Source organism: Crassostrea angulata, chromosome 5, assembly GCF_025612915.1.
Source record: "Crassostrea angulata isolate pt1a10 chromosome 5, ASM2561291v2, whole genome shotgun sequence".
Taxonomy (NCBI): domain Eukaryota; kingdom Metazoa; phylum Mollusca; class Bivalvia; order Ostreida; family Ostreidae; genus Magallana; species Magallana angulata.
This window is the reverse complement of record NC_069115.1, coordinates 17,290,384-17,309,077: the sequence shown is the minus strand read 5'-3', so window position 1 is coordinate 17,309,077 and position 18,694 is coordinate 17,290,384. Positions and strand designations below refer to the sequence as shown.

The 18,694-nt window shown below is 33.6% G+C and overlaps 1 protein-coding gene and 1 long non-coding RNA gene across 8 annotated transcripts in view; one reads left to right on the top strand and one right to left on the bottom strand.

Annotated features, from left to right (window-relative positions):
* The first annotated feature begins 3,258 nt into the window (after positions 1-3,258).
* Positions 3,259-18,694, top strand: part of LOC128184046 (protein king tubby 1-like) — a 42,205-nt gene continuing 26,769 nt past the window's right edge. For 3 of the 7 annotated variants that reach the window (XM_052853368.1, XM_052853371.1, XM_052853364.1), the window contains exon 1: positions 13,807-14,036. In XM_052853368.1, the coding sequence (XP_052709328.1) occupies positions 13,984-14,036 (53 nt within the window). In that variant the 5' untranslated portion in view covers positions 13,807-13,983. Of the gene's footprint in view, positions 3,347-5,541; positions 5,793-6,067; positions 6,253-8,362; positions 8,873-13,806; positions 14,037-18,694 lie in introns of those variants that run through there. The other 4 variants (XM_052853365.1, XM_052853367.1, XM_052853370.1 and 1 more) reach the window with 4 other exon arrangements.
* Positions 8,821-13,773, bottom strand: LOC128184074 (uncharacterized). The gene is made up of 3 exons (XR_008243680.1): positions 13,633-13,773; positions 9,298-9,536; positions 8,821-8,955 (listed from the first exon to the last, which is right to left on the bottom strand). It is a non-coding gene; the product is annotated as an uncharacterized LOC128184074 (long non-coding RNA).

The following is an 18,694-nucleotide window of genomic DNA, read 5'->3' as shown; positions in this document are numbered from 1 at the left end:
ATAATATTCACCCTACAGTGAACGAAGTTGACAAGCATAGCCTTTATATAGAATATACCTACCAACAAATGATGTTGGTCAGCACATCATCTATCAGAAAGGAAGAAAACATTCCTAGTATAAAATTTTACTCGTCAAAGGGAGGTAATTCTAACAAGAATTAATCACACGGGAGGTATTTTATAAGCCCAAGTATCCTATGCGAATTAATTAAGAAAAATCTTTATTCTAAAATGCAATTTACAAATATATCTCTACAAACTACAGTCGCTATATCTCTACAAATTACAGTCTCTAGGTTCATAAACATAACACAAATTCAAACAACAGGCTCAGGGGACGTAGCATCGGGGGGGGGGGGGGGCACTTTTTTGCACAGCAAAGATTTTTCTTAAATTTACGTACAAAAAATTAGGATTATGATTTCAGGATTTTGGAAAGTTACCTTTGTCCTTTTTTATGGTAACTACGGGTTTGCATGTGTTCAAGTCTGTCAGCGTAAAGCCCGAGTATTGGGTCTCTGGAGCGAGAGAATGATGATTGGCTCGTTTTCGTATGATCAAATAGTGAAACACTGCAGATCTAGAGAACTGTCATAATTATGAGTTTACATCGGATGACCTGAGATGGTCAACTTTTATCTTTTAACTGTCTCATATTTATATGGTTTTCATTTCGTTTAATCATGCAAACCCCGCTTAGCTTGGGGCCCTTTTACTAAACATTATACATCATTTGAATTTATTTGACAGTACATTATATAATCAATTCGTAGCGTCTTCCCACAAATAATTAATGAAAAATAAAATTTGGTGTTTTGACTATTTTAGATTAGTGTATCACAAAGACACTAAAAAATGTAAATATTGGCACAAAAATTGCTCATACAATATCTTAAATTTGATTCCTTGTCGGAACAGCCAACGCATGTCTGGTAAAGTGTTCAGTTGTTTTGTTTTGTTTGTTTGTTTGCATGGGGTTTTTTTTTTTGGAGGGGGGCGTTGCGTGCTGCTAATTTTGGTTAATTTTTACCAGTTTTATAAATCCGTAAATTCACGGTGTTAAAAATGAGACGTAAACTTATTCAGTATAATGAACGTACATACATTTGAATTTCTCGAATATTTCTTTTGATTTTTAAGTTCAAATCTTAGTTGTGTAATCGATCTCTTCACATTGCATCTTTTCAACTGTTTTTAAAATTGATAATCTCGAGAATAAAAGGATCAAAGAAAATTAGGAGAAAGTAAACACTTTTTTTTCAGATTGATGCCCTCCATGTTAGTTCGAAATATTTGCCGTTTTCCTGGCTTTTTAACAATTTTTAAATGCCGTTTTTCTGGCATTTTGAATAACAAAATCATTTTTTAAAAAGCCAGGAAGAAGTCAGATATTTTGGACTACCTACATGCATGTTTCCATTAGTCTTCGGAATCTTTGTTGATTAAACCATTAAATTCTGTTGAATTCAAAAAGTCATTGGTCTAATGAACCTACTGTAAACATCATCTTTTTTTGCCATCCTCTTAGATTTCTACATGCCAATAGCTTGACTTTAATTTAGATCTAATTAACTGAAAGCTAGAAGTATACTTGCTGAGATTTATGATAAACTCCATCTAACGTCTTCATGGTCTAGTGTGCCCTCATCAGTTCTGGGTAAAGTGAAGTCGTCCGTGTAAATTGTCTTGTACGTTATTCAACTTGCGTAAGTCGATGCAAAACCTAAAAGATCCATACGTGACAAAAAAAAAGCGACCAAGTATAAATTATTAATTTGTATTCAGAAATAATATACAACTACACGTGACAGCAACTGTGACATCACCAAGGAGAAAATATGCCACACCGCCTGATTTTAGGAGCAGCGACGTTTGCCATATTTGCCCATGTCCAAGCTACATGTACATATTTGCATGCATGATATATAATGGGATGTTTTAATTCAGTGCAGATATCAACATACTGTCGGTCAGATTTTCAAAAAAAGTTTGAACATACTATAGATGAAATGAGATGTCGGTGAAATATAGGGGTGGGTAAATTTTTCAAGAAAATTAAATCTCTAAGGCCAGAAAAACAGAAAACTGTCATATTGTAAATTTTGAATTTACCGGGTGGCAGTAAATACAAAATTTACAACAAATTTTGAATTTACCGGGTGGCAGTAAATACAAAATTTTGTATTTACTGCCACCCGGTAAATTCAAAATTTACAACATGTCATGTTGTTAATTTTGTATTTACTGCCACCCAGTTAATTCAAAATTTACAACATGATCGACAAAACTCCAAGAGTTATTCCCATTTACGCTAAAATAAAAATATATTTAAACACCTGCACATCCCTTTATTTGAAATACTTGGCCTGAAATATTGACCATTGATTTTATTTTTTACTTATAGCATATCAGTTTCCGAAAGCCTTAGACGAAACCTATTTCATTACTGCATCACTCAGTTGCCAAAACACACACGTATGCATATATTTTTGGGGATGGCTTTTTTTGGGGGGGGGGGTATTTTTTTTTTTTTTTTTTTTACTATATATTTAATTAAACCAACATTTTTCAAAGCCAGCTAGGAATGTTCTAGAGTTACTTATTGACCGATTTTTAGAAAGATTATTGGAATGAATTGTTTATGCTTCTTTTGGCATAACGTTGACAACGTTTTATCCGACCCTCTACAAATGAGGTGTAATGTTAACAATCTAAAGAAAGATTCTTTGCCTTTGATACAGCAAAGGATATATTCCACTTTCATTAGGTTTCATTTAAGGCCTTATTTATGACTATGTTTCACTTATGATAGTACCAAATTTTACAAATTAGTGGTCGGAAAAAATATGTAAAAAGAGATCAAATCTGCACGAAATGATAAATCCACATTTCTTCCAGGTATAAAGAAATTTACATCAGATCATCTTTGATGGTGTTTGATTTCAATGAAATACAGGTATACAGTATAGTAAAAAAAAAAAATGAGATTATCTCAAACGACTGTTTTATTCAACCAATGGAATGATGGGGCTGTGCAGTACTTATATCATAAAAAGACAGGTGGGCATTGTTAACCACGACTCTCTCTCTCTCTCTCTCTCTCTCTCTCTCTCTCTCTCTCTCTCTCTCTCTCTCTCTCTCTCTGAGTATACTCGATCAGCTGAAAGTAGGCCTAGATTTTTTTTATGAGTTACCTTCCCCTGTCGGATGTGTCAATGTCGTATCCAATCAAAACAATTTTCAATCGACACCGCGAACCTGTTCATACACAGAAGAAAGAGAAATACCTGAGTGACCTGCATACCTGAAGAACTTTTCTCTTCGGAATATTCTCTTAAATTAAGGTAGGTGGTGTAATATGATCGGAGCCGTTTGGTTACACGTAACAATTGTTTGATGGAAACGTGGTCGGAGCGAAAGAAAAATGCAGAAACGAACGCTAGGTTCGATCGTTAAAATTTTGGCTTCTCGTTTGTTTACGATTCATGTAACGTGCCAGAACAAATCAGATACACATTCAGATGTATTTTTATTCAAGTTTTATTGCCATACAATAAGACATATCATTTCTAAGTTATGAAGTTTGCAGTCAGTATGCTGCACATTGTTTGTTATAATTGAATATAATTGCGTAAAATAACTTTCCATATTCATTCTTTGGGCCTAATTACAGGCTTTGATAATGTTTATATTAAAGTTGTAAAGGGGCATAAAAAAGAACAATTGCATAGCAATCAATAGTATCGATCTGAATACTTTAAGAGATCTTTTTCTTTTCTTCATTCTTCTTTGAATTCGAATTTGCGAATTTTCTTGATTATGATATAGTATTAATTAAAATGATTCCAAAAGAAAACCCTGAGGTTATTAAATCACTACAAAATGTACCATCTTCAGCAGCCCTACAAAGACTATACTATAGATGTGGAAAGAATGAATAAGCCTTGTAATTGTGGTAGCTATATATAGGGTCCTGAGGCTGTACGTACTTTTAGAATTTTTTGATAAGTTAGATTTCTCTGGAGGTGGGGTGTGTCCAGACTCCCCCATACCCCCCCCCCCACCCTCTTTTTAGATCTGTTCATGCTATGACATTAAAGTGGGTTTTTTTCACTACTGGCGTGCAACCAGTTCTCGCCGAGTACCATTTCTCGCCAGTACATTGTGACGTCATTTTATCAACACATAAAATTACATACGAAAAATTACGTCACAATGTACTGGCAAGAAATTGTACTCGGCGAGAACTGGTCGCACGCTAGTATAGAAATATGAATTTTTGGTGCTTTTTGTTTTAAAATTGTTATGGCCCAGGAATTAGAATAAGTATTCCAGTGAGCATGGTGAGAAAGGTAAAAGATGGAATAAAATAATGTTGAAGAAATGATGAAGAAAAAGGAAATATTCTCACTTTTTATCGTTTTAATGCATAATGCTAGGAATTGAATAAAGTCTTAAGTTTATGCATTCATCAATACTGGTGCAATATGGACTAACAGAGGGAATACACTATAAGAATGAAGTTGAATTCATAATGCATAATTTGGTTATGAGTATATTGCACATTCATGACATTTGGTATTCAGATTTTTAAAATGAATACTCCTAGGTTAATTTTTTGCATTTTGATAAAGCATTTATGATCGAGTTATTTCTATGTGAATGTGATGTACTCCAAAATGAAGCGACAGCAATTTTTTCAGATAGTTTTTGCATTTATCTCTTAGTATTGCCATCTCATTGATTTTATTAATTACGATTTTCTTTCAATCATATTTGAATGTCAGTTTGTAGATCTCCCTGCTCTATTTTATATACATACCGGTATATACAATGATGAGGAAAGGGTTGGGTCTTTATGATGTTTTATTTGCCATTAAGAGGTTTGTTAGGAAGCAAAAGGTCCTTTTTTGTGTGGTCAAAAGGATGAAGAAACTAAAAAATTGTAAATTTAATAGGCTTAAATGATGGGTGTAGCAAATTTTGATTCAGCAAATTTTCTCAACAGTATTTTACCTATTTGTGTATGCATGAACTTCCTTTTTTCATTAAATTATCTGATAAACATATCCTTCTTTAACATGCTTAAATTGTTTCTTCACAATACATGCAAAAGTTCTGTTCATTTGAAACAGGTAATAAAAATTTATTTATTTCATCTTGAAGATAAAAGTTAAGACATACTACCTTTATATGATTATAATTCTTATTACATAACAGGGAAATTAATGATCAGAAGAAGCCAATTACCAGTACAGTAGATATATTAATCATAATTCAAATAAGTAATAAAATCCTTCCTGTTTATGAAAACATTTCCTGTTAAAATATTTAAGTCAAATAGTCCACCTCTTGTTTACTTCCCATCCATAATTAAATGCAATCGCAACTTCTTGGGCCTTTCCGGCAAGCTCGGAAAAACACCTCAAATGTATTAACATCACATCGGATGTTAGAATTTTATACAAAATGGAGTCGCTTCCCATTAAAATACATGTAAGTATCGGCTAGACAGTCTTGTATGTCGCTTCTGTGATATATTTTAGTGTATATCGTTTACTTTAATGAAGTATAGCTCACATCTCAACAGATCGTAAAATGTGTTCTATTTATTTCAAGTTTTACAAAAAGGGGGGTTGCCATGGACGCCAAGGTAATACATTCGAGGTGTTTTTCCGAGCTTGCCGGAAAGGCCCGAGAAGTTGCGATTGTAATTAAATGAAGTCTCTGAACTGTGTTCACTGAACAAGATGGAAAAGAACTGAGGTTCTCCGAATGAAAATTACACAGGTAGAAAGTGAAAGAAAGACCACCTAGGTGATGTGTGTCACTGATAAATGGCAAAAGTTGGTGTTCATGTCAGAGAAGCAAAAAAAAAAAAAATGAATAGAAAAGAAAACCCTGTTTTTTATAGTAGTAGTACATATAATGTATATATACATCAACGCTTGATCATTTAAGGTGTATCTCATTACAGTAAACCAGGCATAAAAAAATGCTTTAGTTTTAAAATGATGTCAGGAGAATTTTTGCTTATTTTCTTGTTTTAATTTCTTTTCTATTAGGCTGTCTCCCGGCAGGCTGGTTGAAATCAGCATTACCCCTGACCTTCGTCCACTTCTCATAAAGCACACGGAGGGCGGTGATTGGGATGAACAAGTAGTGCCGGTCCAGATCATCTGATCGCATTACATCTCAGCCATTGCTTTGACCATTTGAGTCCGAATAAGTTTTTTGGAAGATAAATAAGGTATGTAAATGATTGCCTGCACGCTTCTATTTTGTGGTAAAAAAAAAATGAAAATCTAATAATATACTTGTGTGCATATATAAACACTGCCTAAATGAGGAGAATCAAGTGCAATATTTCAGAATTTCTCAGTATGAACATTAACTATATGATGCTAACAATTTTCACATTCCTGTCGACACTATTGAAAAGTTTGAAAAAGAAACCCTAGCTAACAAGGTCGGTAGGATTCGCATTGATGGGGGTAAAGAATCTTTCTTCCTTTCTTAGAGATTTTATCCATGTGTCAATTAGGTATCCTAAGAAGTTGGATTGAAATTAAGATTTATAATAAGAATATTTTATATGTATAAGAATTAATGCATGTCGATCCTCACACTTTAAATTTGGTATGATATGATATATTAGAACCATTTAACAAGAGCTTGGATTAGGTAGGGATAGATGTATCAAATTAGAGCAATGTGACATAGGCCTGTTTATTTTATTGCTGGCCACTCAATGAAATCAACAAGATTTGTCTGGCTTTTGAGCTAAGACTACCAATCTATGCATATTTCACTCAAAATCAGCATCATTTTTAACTTAAAGATAATTACATCCTACCAAAATTACAAGGTCTTGTTATATTAATGTTCTAAAATCTGTTTCACAAGATGCTGTGGACATTTTTTCAGTGTGTGGATGTCAAGCAAAACTTTCCCCAATTAATGCACAGTTTTGACAATTGATTAATAATATGAGCAGTACTTAGAAAACCAAGCCCTAATTCTACTACATTCCTATGAATTTATAAACTGCTGGCAAAACGAATGGCATTTTTTAACAGCTTCAGAAGTTAATGACCTGATAATAATCATTTTGCATAGAAACGTTATTGATTAGAAAGACTTAATTATGCATAAATTGTCATTTTTATACCTTGTGGTTGTACCACTATTTTTCATGTCAATTAAAGAAAAAAAAAACCATATTGATATGCCATTAATTCCTTAAAGGTCTAATAAAATAATTAAAAGAAAATAAATTGCATTCATTTTGGCACAAAAACCAAGATTTAAGATAGAGTTGTCTTTCTTAACATTGGAGTATTAACCCATAGTGGTTTTATCATCTTCGCTAGCAAAGGGTTTATTATCCACCCTTCTCCTCTACAACCCTTGGCAGATAAAGCCAACAAAATCAAAACCCGTGCAACAGAATCTTATTGGCTGCGAGGACATACAATTGCAGGGAATCTACTAATTGACTGTGTAGTTCATGGTGTTTTTATACAAAATATAAATACATTCATTATTACAATTTTTACACGATTTATAAATAAAATACATGTAGAATATATAATTAGTACAAATATATGGGTTTTCTGCTCCAGTTTAACTCAATTGCTTGACAGCGCTGTGCTGTTTCTGTAAACATCAGCTAAATCTGCCAAGTGTTCTAGAGGAGCAGAGTGGACCATAAACCCTTGGCTAGCAAAGATGGTCTCTTATAAAGACCTCACTTTAGCATTTGTAGACTTTTTATTCGAATTTATATCTCTTAAATTGTTCACATATTGTTGGTCTCTTTCTATTTGTGATTTCTTGAAATATTTCATGTAAATTAATGGATTAAATTAAAGGGGGAAATTATCAATAGAAGAAAAGGTTTGTATGTACATGTATATATTTATATTGAGGAATCAAAATATTGTATTTAACTTCAATTGATCAGAACATAATTGCACGAGCCAAAACAGATATTGAATTCTTTGATCCTTTTTTTTACTCCACAAACTCGCAGTCAGGAAATTGCATGACAATACTTCATTGTCTCTTAGTTTTATTTGTATTTGCTTTTTGAATGCTTAATACATACATGTACATTGTCCTGAAATGGTGCTCTAAAATTATAACTCATTCAGAGGCGAGAGAGCTCGTGCACACTTCGACTACAATTAACATACAATGGCCGCAGAAAACCAGTTTGAACAAAGGATTAATTTCATTATTAACCTGGGTTTCTGATCCCAGATTATAGCTGTGACACATTCACAGTTATACAAGCACTGAAAGTGTTAGTAGGTTTATATATTAAACTGTGTACTTACCTTAACTATTGTCCCACTTATTGGGTAGTATTGGAAAGTTGGAATTTATATACATGGTGATTTCCTGATATTCGTACATGTTGGATGTTTTAAATGCGCTTCGGATAAGTGATTTTGGTGGGTAAAAGTGGGCATATATTGTGGCCGGTGCAGAATATTCCCAATAAAGCGTTAGATGTTGGATTAATCATTTACAAAAAGGATTAATGGTTTTGTAACATGATAAAGATTCTGTGAAGCTTCTATGCGTGATTTCTTCACTTGGCTCACTTACATGTGCTGACCTGAAGTATAATCCCAGAGACTGTTTGATGTGCCCATAGTCCATTATGACTGCTGGCCAAATATGAGTGGCCAGAATCCATAACTCTGACTTCATTGAAAAGAAAAACGCATAAAGAAGAGAAAGAAAAACTCCCAGCTCAGACCAGATTGTCATATATTTGACAGATATTTGTTAAATAATCTTAATTTTTGCTATTTACAACATAGACGGGTCACAATGTATGCAGGAGTGCCGCAAGATGCGTAAGTACACAGACTCGTTAGATTGTCGTAATATTGCACCGCTGGCGCCAAGATGTATGGATATTCCAACTTGCCTAGTCTTTCTGGAAAAAAAAGAAAAAGCTGTCAGACATCAAAAAGTAAATTCTTATAATGGAATTTTTTTTTTATTTATTCTTTAATATGATATCGGCAACCGCATTTGAAATTGCTGCAAATACTGTTAATATTCTGCTTTTATTAATGAAGAACATTTCATGATTGAAACGTGAAAAAATGGTTTCCTAATTTTTGTGATGTCGAGTCAATTTGCTTAAAATCTTACAAAGACATAGATAGACAGAATTGTACTACCAAGAAAGATTCATAACTCTGGTACTTTTTTCGTAAACATTTCAAGTAATCATTGCTAATTTTGAAGAAGAAAAAAAATTGATGTTACAGACCAGTTCATTAATTTCTCCAAGAAATTATTGCTAAGATTGGGTAGACATATCCATACATTGAGGGCCGTAATGGTAGCACCAATTGTGTCAATTTACATTGTGAAGTTTTGACGTGGTCCAATGCACATTCATCTTTAGCTGTTCTTTTTCACTCCCTGTGTCTTGTGATTGTGTGGATTTTCTGGTGTGAACGTGCACAATCTCTCTCTTTAGCTGTTCTGGTACACTCCCTACATTCTCTGTGCATATATATAATGAACTTATTGTTTGAACATGAACATGTTTTTACAGATCCCAGTTTATTTATCTACTGGTATGAACAAATGGGATTTCTTTAGTGTGAACATAAACAATTATTATATAATATGTTTTATCATCTTGACTGAACTTGCCCCTTATGTCTTAACAAATCGATGCATTCATGTATCATATTCAGTTTGGTAAAATGTCTTGGTTGAGATATCCCCATAATTATTTAAGTCCTAATTTGCACTTTCTTTCAAGATGTGAACTGCTTGATTGCTTTCAACGATTGCCACTGAATTTCATTGAATATACATGTACACAATATTCCTCTCATGCTTGCATGGTTGCCATTGCAATAGATTTTAATGTTGTGGATTTTTTTAAAGTCTTGCGGGTAACTGTTTAATTATGTTCAACAAAGTCACTTTGTTCTTCTGAAAATTATTCTACCGACTGCTCAAAACTTTAAATGTTTTGAATTGATATTCTTTTCATTACATAAATTTTATGTAATTATCTGAATTTATGTGCAAACTTACATTCACTGCGATTGTGTTTTAAATTGAAACATATTTTCACATAATTTCACACTTTCATTTGATTTAAAACATAAAATTCATATAATTTGTAAGACTTCAATTGCAAGTAAAATATCAAAGTCTAAAAGAAATCAGGATCCGTACATTCACCATGTTCACCAAGATACTAATAACAGTTGATTATTGTATTAATACTAATCAGTCTTTTAAATAGGATGAAATATGACAGCTATAACTAGTATTGGACAAATGTTAAATTCTTTGAATAAAAAAAAATGGGGGGGGGGATGTGTGGAGGGGTTGGTATTTTAATTCTGAAATTAATATGAAAATGAATGACATTACATGGAGGTATGATCTATTCATTTTGATATTAATCATGTTGCACAGTGTTTGGATTAGAAAGGTGTTGGAATAAGCAGGTTGACCTGTATTAATTCCTCTCACCTCACCATGTTATAAACCTGTCATAGTACTTATAGTAAAACATTTAAGAACATGTTCAAATAGCTGATTCATGTCTACGAAATTTACAATTATTATGGTTGATTTTTTTTTTAATATTTAAAAGCTTGCATTTTCATTTGATGTGTGGATTAAAGGCACTTTAATAAATATAAAAACTTCAGAATTTCCCAATGCAAGTTCAGGTTGGAACAAAGAGCTAACACGATCATTGAGTTGGTATATTTGTTTGACATTTATTCTGTGGGTTTGAATGAACATGCATGCACATGGAGATTATGTCATGTGACTCATGTTTTATTTTTGTAAATGATTGTCATCTGAAAGGTTCATCAGAGTTAATTTGATGGCAATGTTTTGTTGTCATGGAGGTGTTGTTTTAAAGTTTATTTTGTTTATTAGATATGCACATTGTATGCATTGCCCGGGCTCGAGAACATTTATTAATCAAGGAATTAGGAATCACTATTTGAGTTTGAGTATTATGAGGCGGTGGGGGGTGCCCAAAGGGCATATGATGATGGAAGATTTGGTTACATGTATGCCCGGTCGTATTTGATCACCTCATTATATTCAAAGAAGGATTCCTATATTACTAATGTATTTATATAATTTTTAGCAATGATACAATTGAATATCAAAATAGTTATGAAATACATTGGATTAAACATTACATAAGCGATTTGTAGTTTTATCATAGACAAAGACACAGGAAAATGTAAATATCAAGTGATCCTGTGTATTCATTAACTTGGTGTTTAAAATGGTTGACTTACTTAATGTGAGCGATTGACAATTGAATAAAACCCAGTTTATCTTGGATTGTATCAATTGATTTTAACCCATAAATTTTACCCAACATTTCCTTTAATATCTCTTGATTTCTCAAGAGACATTATCATTATTACCAATAAGATATTAATTTTAAGTTTTGACCTAAATAAATCTATACTGTGTATGTATGTCATGCAGCATACAGCCTCATTTCAAAATGCAGCTTGAAATAAGAGCAGAGGTAATCGTATGTTTCTTACATGTTCAAACAAAACTACAGAATTTGGATTCATTTGTAGAAGGGGATGGGGTTAAAAAAATCCACTTCATCTCGGTCTTTCTGATCACGTGATCAGGTGATGACAGTCCATTATTTCTTGTTATGTTAATGGTATAGCCTGTTATCTAATGGTCACATGTATGGAAGGGTGAATCCAGGTGATTAATGGAAGTTAATTAACGAAGACCTTTATTGATCGGAACTAATACATCAAAAGCTGGAGAGGATTAGGACATTCTTTTGGTTGGTTTAATTCTCCCATCTGTTGTGTAAAGGTTTACTTCTTGATACATATTAAGATGAAGTCATTTTGGGTACACTGTGGAGTCATCATGGTTAGTGGAGGACTATGTCCGTGGCTTTTGTGGGTAACCCTTGCTCATGAATTTACATCCCCACATACATGGAGTGCATATAATTAGAAGCAATTGTTAAATTTTTTTTTTAAATTTCCTGAAAACGCAGCTACCAACGAAATTATGTCCCATGAACCAGAAATTTTTTTAGCTTTACCCATGAACTTTGACCTCCACAATTAACAATGACCCCACAGTAATCCGATTGGATGTGTGTTATAGATGATGATTAAGCAGCGCCTCTGGTTTGGATCTTTTGTCTCAGTCTTGTACCATTGCTGTCATGGGATCAGCCCACCTTATAGGTTTTTTGGTCCGTTTTCAGTGTGTTGGTGCTATGGTTTCTCTCTTCCTTGCTACTTGCAGGTTCTTAATTTATACTGGGGAAGATTTAAGACTATGCTCAGAATACAGCAGGTCAATTAATTAAGGCATATTCAAAGAGTCAAAAATAATCGATTTTGAAGTGGACTATATGTGTCAAAGAATAAGATGCAATGATTATTTCAAGGCAGATTGATCTTGCTGCTTGCATATACTTGCTGTATTCTTAAGATGTAAGAACAGAAAGAATTTACAGATTTGGTTCAGTAGCATATTCATGGAGTTGAGTAGGATTTATGCATTGATTTTTTTTTTAAATTAATACATGTACTATGAATAATTGATGTTTAAGATGCTCTGTTTGTGCAGCACAAACTCATTGTACCCATAATGATTGTTGAATAAGTGCAGAGTAAAAATTGTTGGTTGAAAATAGTTTAGAAATATCTTCAGAAATTAAAATTAAATGCTAGGATTAAAAAAGGTAGAAATCTGCTGAGAATTTTTTTATCATCAAAGTTCATAAATTTTTTATTGGCAGTTCAGCAAAAAATGGTTTTTAAATTGATATTGCATTTTTAAACATGCAGAAATGATGGTATTATCCTGCCTTGATCTGAAAATTGATTTCAGTGAATTCCATAGGGAATGGCTCGGGACAGAAGTTATCTTGTACTCTGTTAATTGTTACTGTGGCTGAAATGTTCCATTACTGTAATGAATTGACTCAATGGTGGCCCATTATATTTTACACACAATTAACACTAATGATGGAGATATCGTTCAGATGGTACCATGAACATGTGTTTGTGTGTGTATAATGACTATCATTGAGTGGTTTTATCAATCCATCTATACATTGATGGAATGGTTTAATTATTTCATATCCATGCCACTTTATTGCCAATATTTGTCACACCCAATAGAAATAGATAAGGGGGACTGTGAGTTTTATTGCTGAATAATTGAAATTACCAATAATGTTTTGAATGCAGGTGGATAATGTGTATTCTCTTTACGGAAATCTGCACCCCATATTTGCAATATAATTGGTCCCAAAGGGTGATTGCAGAACCTGAATCTAAGTCTATTGCAAAATGCCCTCTCGGGTACTGCGTGTGCACAAATAAGACAAAGTATGGTGGCTATTGTGTAATTACGTCTGGGCACTTTAATGGTGTCTTCAATCTTCATGCAACTGAGGATATAAGTGGTATTGACTTCTGGTGGACCAAGGAAATTGTCTGCAGTCTTCCTCTATCAATGATTAAAAGACTGGCCAGGTGAATCAATAGGGTTTCCACCTGTTATTTTTTTCTCCTCGTCGACTCGATTAACGAGACAGATTTACCTGCTCAGGTGTGTATACACCCAACCGTACAGTGACTGTGTCAATATCCAGGAACCTCAAGCTCGCTGATTCTCTCTCTCTCGGTGACGTCCTCCTGGATTTAAAGGGACGGGCTATATCTGTCAGACCTGTAAAAGCCTGTTGATAACCAAACAGCGTCACAAAAACAAGATGGCTGCCAGTGTCTGTAAACAATTCTCTACTGACACTTCCTGATACTGGTGGGAAAACTGGACATTTCTCTCGTCGGAGATTTTTTAATTTAATTTCAGGATTTTTTTTTCTTTACTCCGTGAGTGTGTGATTTTGTGATTTAGCAGCAGATTTCTTTTTTTACTGGGCAGTGCAATCATGGAGCCAAGTTATAAAATGGGGAAATACAGTCCCAATCACCTGCTAGAACAGTAAGCTATTGGATAAATTTTTGATCTATTGTATTCTTGATGCTACATTCTATCATTTCAGTCTTGAAGTTTATTGTTGCTTACTAGCATAATTTCTTTTCAAATTGTCTTTCTAAATGAGAATTATTTTATGCTTAGGACTAGGTAAGGTTGTGAAAGGAATTCTCAGCCAGTGTATATTGACTTTTGTCAGGGAAAATATTGATGTTGAAGATTAAGCTCTCTACACCTTGTGACTCTCTCTTTGTTATATTTATATGTTATATGGGTGATTTAATATCAGAGGCCAACCAGCAACTTGACCATTGCTCACTATTTTTGACCACTTGTTTTTCTCGCTGTCAATCAGTCTCATGCTTTCCACTGTCAACTTCTGTTGATCATGGTCTACTACTTTTGACCACTTCAACTACCTTCTACTATCTACCATTGTTGAATATTGTCTTACACCACTGCCACTTGCTGCCTCTTCATTACTCTTACAGCCTTCTACTGTCAACTGCATCCTCATACAATATGTACTCTCACTCCCATACTGTCAATTGTTTAAGGTTGTCATCTGCCTCACAATACAAGTTAAAGCATATTACTGACAACTGTCTACTTCTGTCAATTTGACTTCCATTACCTCTGGGGTGCAGCGCCACATTGCTATCAACTAAAGCTGCCTCGCAAGTCTTAGTTCATTCAATGTCTGTCACTGTCTTGATTTGGAGAAGATTCAGGGGCTGTTCAATCATATTAACTTTGCCTAAATGATTTTTTTTCTTCTGTACATGTTATCATGTCATCTTCAGAGGATTTTTCTTGGCAGTGACCAAGTGAGTAGGAGATGATGGATAGTAAATGGATTCTGTCAATATTGCTCAGATAAGTGCATCCTGCGTGGCCATATCAGGCTTTTTGTGCTCTCTACAAGAGAGAACTTCCATAGAATGGTTCGGAGTTTGATTTGATTTTCTAGTCCCAGTGAGCATAAAGGGATAAGTGAAGTGTTGAGAATAGCTGGGTTGTGGAAGATGTAATTTTCCCAATTGTATGGGGGTGTGGTAGTGTTGAATGCAGAACATTATCAATTATGAAACATGGTACTGATGAAGAGTGATTGCTCAATGATATCCATAATCAAACAATTGGTTTGGCTTGAATTAATAATGATATCTAGTATTGATCTATGTGGTGATACTAAATTATCTAAAGCGTTTAATAAGGAAGCAGAGTAGATGGTCAACAAAACTAGTACCCATCAAATCTGCTTTAACATTTTGAATAATTATGACATTTTTGGTCATAAATTATTATCTATGAAAAAAAAAAAAAAAAAATTAGCCTCAAAATTTGAATATTTTCCAGATTTCTCTATTAATACATGTGGAGCTCTTCATCTTAAGGAGAAAGGTATAGTCCAAAAAAAGGCTACAGCCATGTAGCCTTCTTAATGTTTGTCCTCAACAGGAGGACTTTGAAAATAGAATTAAGTTTACCTTTTACATAAGATTTTGGGAGGTCAGTCCTTACAAATGTGTTTCAATGGGTGACCTAAATTGTTCGGTGACAGTGTATTTCTGGTTATGTTGTTACGGTGGAATGTAAAGTATTGGTCTTGGTCCTGACTAAACCAATTCCATTATCATGATAGGACTATTTTTGACACATTCTTTGACCTGAGTCATCAGCCAAAATTTTTTTTAAATTAATGATAGCCTTTACTTAATACATGTATCAGTGGCAGAATTTTCTTTTCAAACGACAAATCAAAGATCTTGATGTTTAACAATTTAAGACATTATTTACAGTAAGGTCAAATGTTTTTACTTTTTGCTTTCACAATAGTAAATACCCCTATAATTTTGCCCACCGTTTTCAATTGGCGGATCAGCACAGTTTATATACTAAAGGCTTTTTTATTATGTACTCTATATCAAAGATTGGGATGCACAAAAGCAATTTAACGGAACATAATGCCAATAAGAATGTTCCAAGTAAATCCTCTTCCTGTACGGTTTCCGATGACAATTAATGGCTATATTTAAAGTTCCTCTTTTGGAAATCGGTAAACGTTTGTTGGAAGAGGCAGAGTTAATTATACACAGTTTGTGATCATGATCAGAGCCAAAGACACAGACATACAGTGTATTGTTGTATATAATTTACATTAAGGTAAATATGTTTTTACTTTCATCGTTTAAAATACTGATGACAATTCATGGCTATATTTAAAGTTCCTCTTTTGGAAACCCATAAACCTTTGTTGGAACAGACAGATCGAGTTATAGATATTTAAGAAATACCTAGCATGTGATCACCTGTATTCCAAAGATATACATAATGTACATTGTATTGTTGTTCCCCAGATAAAACATAAATTTTACTGCACACAGGGTATCTTGGGATAACACAACGTAGTTAGCTCTTTGATTAAAAACCCCCCTGTGTGTTCTGTGTAGGTAACATGGTGCTTCTGTTGCAATATAATCGTGGCATTATTAAACAGGGGTGTTGTTTCTTAATATATATCAAGTAAATAGTTCATTTTAAATTCCTTAACGTTATGCTTGATTAATAGATAATGAAAAATTTGTGGATCGTGCTTCTAAAATCTAGCGTACCAGTGTATCTAATCTGTACGTTTTCAAAAGTATTTTGTGTGTGAAAAAAAATTTGATCAAAGCTTTGATTTTGATGATTTATAAATTAAAGGCTGTATATGCATCAATTATTCTGACTACCATGAACTGTACAGGATTTAAAAGGTCATCCAACAGAACAGATTCAACTTTTTGAGGACCACTGTTGCCAATCAATGTCATGTTGAAGAGTTACATCATGTTTAAAAATAGACTCCTGATGTTTTGTGTTGACCAAAGTCAATATGAAGCTTCATTATGTAACATGTATAAAGATAAATGAATCACATCAAAGATATTCTGCACATTCTACTGTAAATGTATTATATTTGACTAATATGTATTCTTTTCAGCATTTTTGGCTGTAAGCGGCGATCATTAATTCAAGTGCATCACTAAATGCTTTTCATATATGTAATGCAATGAGCACATTAAAAAAAACATCAATTTAAATCCACGCTAGCTTGTTGAAAAATCATTTTCAACCAAATATCATACACACCAAATATAATACGTTTACAGTATTTTGTGAAGAAATATACTCATAGTTACTTTAGATTATTTTTTCTTTATCTTTGAAGATACAAAATTAATTAAGCTGGTAGTCACATAAATTTGGATTAGCAAAGAAAATTACATTCCAAATGATGAAAAACCTTAAGAAAGATTCGGTAATTCTTTACATGTTCATTATCACTTTTCTTCATACATCAATCATTATTTCTTAGAAGCCATAATCAATGGTGCCCTTTAAGAAATGGAGCTGCCCTCGAGTCCTGAGGCATGATCAGGCAGTCTGTCCATCTCTTGTAGAAATAATACCACATCAGCTTTATATACTGCAGTAGCTATGCTTACTAAGTGATTTTCTGTGTCTGGCCAGAATCATTAGCTGAAAAGGCACTAGCCATCGAACTCCCGACCATTTTTTTTTTTTATCGCACCTTCCATGTAATGATATGTAATAGGTCTAGATGGTGGTCAGTAAAGGAAGAATTAAGCCATGTCAGAATTCCTAATGGATGGTATTGGTGACCATATATTAACAGCTGACTTGTGGCAGAGTCTGAGATTCAGGGGTACTGGTTTAATAGAAATAAATGTTAGACTGTTAGGCATACAGAATGCATTCTGCCATTGCAAAATGTTGTAATCCGGCCCCTTTGATAACTGGTACATGTATAGGTAAATGAGAACCAATATACATTATCATATGGCAACAAATTTTGATAGTTTCCTGAAAAAAAACTTTCAAATTCAACTGCTGAGAAACAAAACTCTTTGACATTGTAATTTGCTAAAAATGAAACATAAATCATACAAAATACTTTGCTTCAATCTTCTTAATCCCAAAGTAGAGACTTATATAATTATGATTGTTTTACTTTGCATACTTTAACTTAAAAGATGAAACACTGTGTAACATACACAGCAATGGCATTTCATACAAATGTGTGATGGGAATGCTGACACTCTTACTGAGTACACATATTTAGGATCCTCATAAACTGTCTGCAAAGCAAATAATAGGACATATTGCACCTAAAAAAAACCTCATAATGTGTGGTCCCCTTCTGTCTGAAACACCAGACAGAAGAGTACGGATATATTATCACATTTTGACAAGAGAAATCTTTGGGGTCCTTTCAGAAAGTCTGCCATAAAAGGGGGGGGGGGGGGAGAATAGGGCACAAATTTCACACCAGAAACAATGTTTTATGGTTCTTTAATGTCTGAAAAACCAGATTTCCGAACCCCATCAGACTTTATTCCTAAATGTACTTTGATGGCTAAAGGGATTTTTTGGCAACATTTGAAACTGCAGAATCTGATTTTATTGTGTTTTCATGCAAGCAATGATGTCAATGTCAGTTTTTCGTCACAGTTGTTTAGTACTTGGTAAAATGTTGAAAACCTTTGGGGCAAGCAGAATATGTCAGTTCTTAATGGGTTAATATTGAGCATCAATTCGAATGAAATAAATATGTTGGCATTTGACTATTAGACGTGCAGTGCATGATTACAAAATTT